The 9,022-nt window shown below is 43.5% G+C and overlaps 1 protein-coding gene across 1 annotated transcript; it reads right to left on the bottom strand.

Annotated features, from left to right (window-relative positions):
• Positions 1-230: 230 nt before the first annotated feature.
• RPS19BP1 (ribosomal protein S19 binding protein 1) lies at positions 231-3,161 on the bottom strand. Its single transcript, XM_026102667.2, has 4 exons — positions 3,008-3,161; positions 2,726-2,866; positions 2,280-2,377; positions 231-938 (listed from the first exon to the last, which is right to left on the bottom strand). Exons 1-4 carry the CDS (start codon positions 3,054-3,056, stop codon positions 804-806), a joined length of 423 nt encoding a protein of 140 aa, XP_025958452.1. The 5' UTR covers positions 3,057-3,161; the 3' UTR covers positions 231-803.
• Positions 3,162-9,022: the final 5,861 nt, after the last annotated feature.

The following is a 9,022-nucleotide window of genomic DNA, read 5'->3' as shown; positions in this document are numbered from 1 at the left end:
AGCAAGCAAAACACAAGAGTCACTTCTGTTCCAGCCTGCACTCTTTGGAGGGCTGAGTATGTCAGAGAGAGAACTAAATAGATATGTCAACATGAATCAGAGAGAGGCCATTTGCATAACCGAGTCATCCTAAAGACAGCGATTCTTGGATCAGATGGATGACCTGGTTTGCCTTCGTCAATCACAGCCTGTCATATGAATCACCATCACAAAAGCAAGTGTAGGCAATATCTACAAAAGGCATTATTTAATCACACAATATATACAAACTTTTTGCAAAGACAGAAATGCCTGGCAAAGGGTGTAATAAGAACAGAAACTGCAAGACTACTCAGGTTTAACCCCTGCTTTTATACACAGTCTTTCAAAGCATCCTTCCCTTTCTTCTGATAATTTACTTCTGCTGGTCCAAAACACCTCCTACATTGAGATACAGTACTTTAAATGCTCCTTGCCAAATAATATAGGTAGCAGAAGCCTTGCATCCTGAGGAAGAGGAACAAGATTTATACTTGTCTTGGCCCACTCTTCTGCACTAAGAACACAAGAGTCATGTTAGCTGGAGGTGGGTAATTATAAAGACAACATATCTCAAAGCCAAGAAAATCTCCTTGGCTCTAGCTAGCAAGTAGCAAGTTCTGCACAGACACAGATTTCTCTGCAAGTGTGATGTTAAAGTACTTGCTGATAAAGAGGCACATCTCCTATGTCCCATCTCAAACAAGTCGAGGACATGACCAGTCCTATGTTCTGAACACTAAGCTGCGGAATGACTGGAGCTGCAAAAACCCCTGACACATTCTTTACGCTGTCCCGAAGTATTCTCTCTCAAATTTACGGAAATCTTCCTCAGTAAAGACAGTGCCTTCAGACTTCTTCTTTGCCTTCTTCTCTGGAGGTTGATCTTTGGACTTCCTGCCTCTGTTCTGGGTAAGAACCTTCAGACAAGAAAAGGACAGCAGCCATTGTTATTCTAGACCACACAATGGTGATTTGCAAACCCATCTGCAAGATCCCCCTGCTATTCAAATCCTGGAATGCCTCCAAAGAAGAGGGAGAGGCATTTACCCGTGTTAACCAAAGCAGGTCATGGGAACAACAGCAAATGCCACTTAGTATGTGGAGCCAAATATGACAACTACTCCCTGGTAACCATCACTGATATAGAAACATTGATTTCAACCTAAACCTTTTTGTGACTTCCTCTTTCATGAGACAGCCTGACAATCCAAGAACTTAGTGGAATTCCTTCAGCATTTTCTAATACACCATGACCCCCTTTTACAACCCTTAGCCTGAGAAAAACTTGCCTAAACCAAACTGCTTGTAAAGATTCAAAGGTCATTTCTCACAAAAATAACTAAGATTCTAGCGTCATCACCCCTGTTCTCTTCAAATCAAGGCCTGGGACCATCTCTTAGGGAAGACCATACATAAATTCTTAGGTTGATGAGAAACATCATTCAAGATGCTATGAAGTTTCTGCCACAAGAGCCTGCACCACATCTAGTTTCTTACTAAACAGTCTCTAGCTAGAGGGAAGGACAGCTCAATCAACAGTAAGGAGGAGGCTTGAACTGAAGCTTCTTTGCCAGCTGAAACCATGAAACACCATTGAGTCTCTCTGCATTAGCAGCACACTCAGTTCAAAAAAACAGGCTAACAATCCACAGATAACAAAAATGTTGACCACATAAAATAATATCGGGGAAAGTAGTAAGAGAGCCCTGAATTAAAGTAGATATGCAGAACTCTGGCAAAGTAAAGCCTCATATTTACGAAGAGTGCTTCTGACATATCAGTTTAAGTTTCAGCAGTTATGCAAAAGCTACGCTCAACCTACTTAAGCTCCTTGGGAGCTTACATACAATGGAGAGTCACCAAAACCTCCCAAAACCTGTTGCAATTTGACTTTGTGTGGAGACATTCTACAAAGTGAACCAATTCTTCGAACTCTCCACCCTGGACAACTCTGTATGTTTATGCCACCTCACAATACCGCCTGAGACTGTTCCTAACAGAGTCTGTGAGAGGTAAGAAAAGCCAACCATCATCAGTAAATCTGAACTGCTATCACAGAAGATAGTAGGGGCCCACATATCAAAGGTTAAAGCTCGGTAAGCTCTCTTGCCAGTGCACTCACACATTCCCCAAAGCCACCACCAGACAGAGCCTGACTGTTTGTGGTTGGTCTAAGCTAGAAGGTTTCCGGATACCTCCCATTCACCCATGTTCCTCAGGAAAAAACAGACCCCCAGACAAAGAAGTGATGTCCTTACTTGCTGTGTAACAGCTTTGTCTGCAACAAATCGTCCATTTGTCATGTACTGCAGGTTTGTTCTCAAGTGATTCACAGCTTTCTTCTTGCAATACTCCTCTAGACCAGAGCAGAGTGGGACAAAACACATCAGCTGCGCACCCAGACAGCAGCGCCAGGAGAGGCACAGGAGGACAAACAGGGCCTCACCAGCCCAAGGGACTGCTCCAGTTAGGGGACTGGTGTGCTTCTGCAGACCAAACTGCCTTTAAGAAGCAGGGCGGGGGGAACAAGGGGACTCGGGAGGATGGGTGGGAGAAAGTGACAAGGGGACCTCGGGGAAGGGGGTGCAGGGGGGCAGCGCGATGTGATCTGGCGCGGGGAGGACACAGTTGCTTCCCCCTCGGAGCCGCAATCGCCCGCGTTGCCCCCTCCCCGCGTGCGCAGCAGAGCGGGGCCGGGGCTCACCTATCGCCGACTTCACGACCTTGCCTTTGACTGTGGCCTTGCTCCTCCCGGGGCCCGGCGCCGCCTTCTTCCTCCTGGCAGCGCCCGCCGCCCGGGGGCCGCCCGGGCCCCGCTGCAGCACCCCCGGCGCCTTTCCGCGGCCTGCAGGGGAAACCGGAACGGCGTTACCCAAGCTGCATGCACGGACTAACCCCCTGCCCTGCCCTGCCCTGCCCTGCCCTGCCCATCCCATCCCATCCCATCCCCGGGGCCCCAGCCCGGCCCGGCCCCGCCGCCCCTTACCCGGCGCCTCCAGCAGCTCCAGGCCCCGCCGCAACAGCGAGGCGGACATGGCCGCCCACACCGCACCCGGTGCCGACTTCCGGCTCACCGCCACACTTCCGGTAGCGCTCGACGCCCCTTCCGCACCCGCGTGGCCACACTTCCGGCGTTGCGCCGCGCCAGCCCCCCTCCTTGGCCTGCCGCGCATGCGCAGAGGGAGCCATGGCCGTTGGGAGGGGTTGTGGCGCCATATTGTGGGTAGTTCACGTGGGAGGTGGCTGGAGCTGCCTAGTCCACCTTCGTTGGGGGGAGTTGCGCTTTCTTTATCCTTATTGGTGGCTTTGCTCATTGTGTCACACTGCTGCTTGTGTGGTATGTGTGGCCCCCGAAGCCCTCTGTTACACTCGGTGTCTGTAGAGTTCCCACAATGGAGCCAGAGCTTCTAGGGATCCCTGCAATCAAAGTAATTCCCACAAGGGGGAATCGTAATTACAGGCTGGGGGAAAGGGAAACAGCCAGCAGTGGTGCTTGTGGTTTGTCTCAGCGAGGCCCTCAAAAAGCCGACTTAACTCCATGGCTGACTCCTCAGGCACAGAGCTTCACTTTGCCATAAATTGCATCTATTATTCAATATTACTTACTTATATAAAGCTTTCTTCCCCCATCTTCACCCCTCCAGAGACTTGATGCTAATATCCTAAATTTAGCTGTTATCAGAATAAAGCTTATCCAATTACAGCCAGTGCTGGCAGTAACAAGCTGACACTGGAGAAGAGGGAGAGATGTTTATTCTCCCTCAAATATGTCCTGCAGGGAAAAAGAGATACAAGTGACTCTCATTGTTTCTCATAGTAATGATCTCTAGTGGTGACTGGTAACAGTAAAACCTCAGTTCATTAAAAGACATTCATTTTCTGCAAATTGTTCTCTAGCCTTTGCAGATGTCACCTCGATGCCTATCTTTTTATTGCTAGTTCTCTTTGGAGTCTCTCTCTGGATGGTTCCCAGGATCCTTTGTGAATATTTGGCAATGCAGTGGTGCTAATACGTTTTTTTCTGGGCAGAGGCTACTCAGCACTCATACTCATTTACCGGTTGTTTTATATGTCACTTCTTAAACTAACTTTGATTGTATAGTAATCCAGGCAATTTTGGAATGATTTGGAGGGATAGTCGCTTGGTGTGTAATGCAAAGAACTTCTCCATTTCTATTTGTTAGTAGCTAGCGGGAGATAGAGCTAAGTAAGCCCTTAGTTACCTGTCAGGTTTGTCCCTCCGGTCACGTGAAAGTTATGAGACGGCTATTGTACTTTTGCAAAGCAGAAACTGAGCAAGAAGTGAGTTAGTAGTCTGTTGCTGAAATGAAGAGAGCGCTAGAGAACATTCTAGTCAGCAAAAGATTTGTTATCACTTGTACAGTCAGAGTATCTTTGTCTTGGTTGGCATGAGATAAATCATGGTTGTCAGTGATCCTACCTTAGGGAAAGCATTTTGAAAAATACCTTGTTAGTCAAGCATGCTCTTTTAACCCCTAAAAATACAATTTACAGGTTCTTTGTAAGCTTTTAAGGTTATGTATCCCACAGTATATTCAAGATAGCTTGTTCTACTGGTTAAACATTACATTTGCATCACTTCACATTATTAGGGTCATCTAATGCATCATTACATATGCTTAGTGTCAAACAATGTAACCTCAAACATGTCTTATGAGGGCATCTGATGCTAAAACATCTTCATTACCAATATGGCAACATACATTTAAATTTAACAGATTAGTATGGTACAAGTTGCATCGATCTATTACCTAGTTGTTGGAAAATATATGCCCTTTTTCCTATTTCAGAAGTAAACCTTTACAAATACTATCTTATTTCTATTTCTGTTATACCACTTAATAAAGCTCTCAATCACATAGGTTTCTCATGACTCCCTTATTAAATACTTTCATTAGCAAAAAACCTTAATATAGGCAACGCCTCCTTTGACCAGCAAGGCTGAGTGAAGACTTGCTATGATTTTAGTCAGCAATTATCTGCAGAATAAAATTTAATGAGCTCAGAGGGGTCCTTCTGAGGAAGAGGGAAGGCAGGACACTTTCTTTTTCTACATTCACAGTCTTCTGCATCAGAGTCTGGTCAGGCTCTTGGAGCTAGTTAGTGCCTAACAGGAACACTAAGAAACTAAATGCATGCGTCAGCATACTTTGTAATGTGATGCATTCCCTAGGTTTAGCTCTGTTGCTACCCCAGAACAGCACTAAGATCACCGTTCAGCATGGGCCATGGATTTTTTAACACTTTGTGAAATCATGTACCTATTATTAATACATTATGTTTTTTCCATTCCTGTTAACAGGATCTGGCAGCCTTTCTCAGGGCATGATCATTAATGTGTCTCCTAACTGCGTTCTGGCTGCAGTTGTGCTTGGACTTGGCAGACATGGTGCTAATAGCATCTGTCACGTCTCTGCCCAAGTTTGGTACAGCTGACACCCATCACATTCCTGCAGGCTCAGAGGCAGATTTTTTCCTTACTCTTCGAGTTTTATAGAGAATTAGGCTTACATTTTTTCCTGCGGTGCTAAACAAGATCTGTTTATTGATTTGTATTAGGAATGTCTAATTATCTCTTAATATGAACTGGATTTTGCCTGTGTATTATACATCCTTTTAAACCTCTACAGATTCACTGTGTATGTGTAGAGTTTAGGGCTTTGGATCACATAATCTCATCTCCCATATGTCATAAACCATAAGATTTCCTCCATTGATCTTAGACTAAATCTACTAACCTGTGTTTGATAAATCTGCTTTGAGCTGAGCACAGCATAGAAAATGCCCTATTTATCTTTGCAGCCGCTTCCATAGCTTAATAACTCACAGAGAAGATGTGTTCCTTTTTTCACTGTGGTGTATATATTTAACTATCATTTTCTTATACCTGAATCACCACTGAAAGTACTTTGACAGCCCCTACAAATAGCTTTTTCGTGACCAGTGATATTCTTTAAAAGTATAATGTTAGGAGGCTGTCTCTATGTCAGTAAAACATAAATCAGTATTTCATTGTACTCATTAAGGCCTCTGATCAAATTAAAATTTCATCCAAGAAATCTTCATCACTTTGTAATCCCTCAAAAATCTGTGCAGTTAGCTCTTTGAAACTCTTTGGGGGCAGAGTGAATATCGATTGGTGTTCATTTAAATGTGTAATAGTCAAAGAAATCGCTATCTTAGAGCTTGAATAATACAACTTTTGCTGGTGAAAAACACAGGCAGTGTATTTCAGATTGAGATTGTTTTTGTTTCTGAGAGTTAAGCTTATCCTAATGCTCATGTTTTATAGCTTTCTTTAAATCTCATGCCTCAATGGATATCCATGAGTTAGCTGGCTTTTCAATTACAAATAACTCAGGATACAGATCAGTTTAAGTTTTAAGTAACTTCCATATATGAATATTATCAGTTCACTTTCTGCTGTATTTCTTACAGCATTGAAAAATGGACATTTCCCTTGTTTGTGTATGTTGATAACGTTTCTGGTTTGCCATAGAGTGATTATTCTTCTCCCTATTATTGTAGGCCTTGGAAGATGTCTGAGATTATCCTACTTTTTGACTGTGCCACATGTGTCATTCTGTTCTCCTGGTAAGCCAGATGTTAATAATATTCATGGTTAATCACACCGACATCTGAGGCAGTTCACAATAGCTGTTTGTTTGGTGTTTTTTAAGCTCCAGCTCCTGGATTCAGGGGATTACATAAGCATCTCAGTTTGAAGGAAGATTGTGAAGAATGTTAGAAAGCAGAAGCTGAGTGCAACATTAGGCATAAAATACAACAATCATGAACATTTCTTTAGTTTAGACTTTTTGAAACAGTCTTACTCTTACAATTTGGGAAACATGAGTCCTGATGTTGAATACTTGATATTGTCCATACTGACACATATGTCTGCGTTTTCTCTTTCAAAATGAGTCAGACCAATTTTTAAGCTTATTTTTAATGGATTTTCACCTTTGCATGATTCTTCACATGTGGATTATGGAAAATGTTTTGCTTTAGACAACCAGTTCCAATATCCTGTATTTTCACCTGAACAGCAATACACTGTGATACTGTATTCAGAGCTGCTGTCATTAATGTTTAGCTGTGTTTGCCAGTTTGGAGCAGCTTGTGTTGTGGTCACTATTCTTACTGTGGATCACTGCCTGCCCTGTACTTCAAGTACATAGGAACTTTTGTCCTTTTTCTGTATTACATGCCTTTGAAAAATGATTCTTTTCCTTGTTGACTTTCTGGCCTACTGAGTTTGAACAAATGCTAGACAATGCTTTGGTTCATATGCTTGCATGGGTCAGTGTATAATTATTTCAGGCTGATAGAAGGCCTTTTATTCTGATTTTTTATTGTGCAGATATCTACCTGCTCTATGCACTTTTCATCCTGTTCCAGACCGCTAAGAAACTGGCTCTGCACTGTAGAGCTTCTACAAATACTGTTGTCTCATGCTAATATTAAATTGGTTTCCCAACATACTAGATGCTATAGTGAGAAATGAACTCTGCTCCTGAACAAGACAGAGTTATTATCCTCCTATACAGATAACACAAGGATGAGACAAAGATTAAGCAACTCACCCAAAGTATCTGTGGCAGGATGAGTACTTAAACTAGATCTTCTGAATGGCAGTGCGGGGACGCAACCTCTAAACATAACCATGTTCTCCATGTGCTATTTTTTGGCTGCAAATAGTGAGGCAGAAAGCATCAGTAGTTTTGTTGCTGTAACTGTAACTTTGTAGAGAGAGGCAGTTTCTTTCAAGAAGATAATCGTTTTATTTGAAAAAAAAATCAAACTTCTTCAGGGCTTAGAGTACCAGAAGAAAGTACTTAGTAATGAACTTCATATAATACAGAGTTGGTGTCACAAGGCTTTGTGATCAGAAACAATGGAATCTTGCATCCAGACTCACGAAAATGCCTAAACTCCCAGTACCCTCATATGTTTTATTTTTGACAGAAAGGAAGAGTCTCTCCTCAAGTCTGCATCTCTTGCATGCCTCCTAGAGTGGAGCAGGCAAACAGACCTGCAGCTGGGAGGGAACTCTTTCCCTCTCACTTCACCATCATTATCCTTAAATGTGGAGGAGGAGAGGGAGGAGGTAGTAGAAGAGTCCCAGGGGCTCAGGGTGATGGACTTTTCCCTGCTTCTTCTGTGGGCAGTGAAGATGGCTCCTGGGTTTTCCTCCTGCTCTTCCCACCTCCTTTCTGCAGCATCATGTCTGGGCAAGAGGGGTTGAGTTTACTGTGGCTGTTTCCTCCAGGCTAGAAGGCCAAAAGGGATCCTGCTATAGTTGCTTTCCCTTCTCTCTCAAAACCTGGGAAAAGGGGATAAAGATCCTCTAGTGGAGCAGGGGCAGGCCTGAGAGAGCAAAATGGAGGGGAGCTGAGGACGTATGAACTGATAAATGGTGGAGAGCAGGTATAACAGATGTCAGACACAGAAAGGAGACAAAGGCAGAACTAATGGAGATAGGGTGGGTACAAGTTTGCTTTATAGGTTGTGAAATGCATTGTGTGAATGAAATGCATTGTAGGAAGGTATGGAAAGAGTGGATGACACTGTCATATGTATACGCTGGGGGATAGGCAGAAGAAGATCATGATAAAAAACTCTATGAAATTGTCAGTGGAAAACTTAAGAGTTTTGGGCCCGTATCTGACTTGTAATTTTTGTATTTCCATCTCATTGGCAATACTTTGGTTATGAGATGTGTAGTGGAAGCTCTTGAAGGATCTTCCAGGACATCTTCCTGTGTAACTTTGGAAACTGGCAATTAGTGAAGAGCTAAGTGAGGACTCTTCTGTTACCGGCACCTGACCTCCAAGCCTAACAATAGCTTTGTTCTCCTTTCAAGTTAGCTCTTCTATGACTGTGAACACACCAAACTGATTTCTCTTCTTTGGGTAAATTCCTATGCCTCACCGAAGTGGACAAGAGTTTGGTGTGGGCCAGACTGTTGCCTGTTGAC

Source organism: Dromaius novaehollandiae, chromosome 1 (genome assembly GCF_036370855.1).
Source record: "Dromaius novaehollandiae isolate bDroNov1 chromosome 1, bDroNov1.hap1, whole genome shotgun sequence".
Taxonomy (NCBI): Eukaryota; Metazoa; Chordata; class Aves; order Casuariiformes; family Dromaiidae; genus Dromaius; species Dromaius novaehollandiae.
The sequence above is the reverse complement of the archived record's forward strand: the minus strand, read 5'-3'. Positions and strand labels throughout refer to the sequence as shown.

Excerpts from the sequence above, each read along its gene's own strand:
- RPS19BP1 (XM_026102667.2), bottom strand. The coding sequence starts at position 3,056 with ATGTCCGCCTCGCTGTTGCGGCGGGGCCTGGAGCTGCTGGAGGCGCCG. Across the intron at positions 2,867-3,007 it reads GGAGCTGCTGGAGGCGCCGG|GCCGCGGAAAGGCGCCGGGG; the intron begins GTAAGGGGCGGC and ends TTTCCCCTGCAG. Across the intron at positions 2,378-2,725 it reads GGTCGTGAAGTCGGCGATAG|AGGAGTATTGCAAGAAGAAA; the intron begins GTGAGCCCCGGC and ends GCTCTGGTCTAG.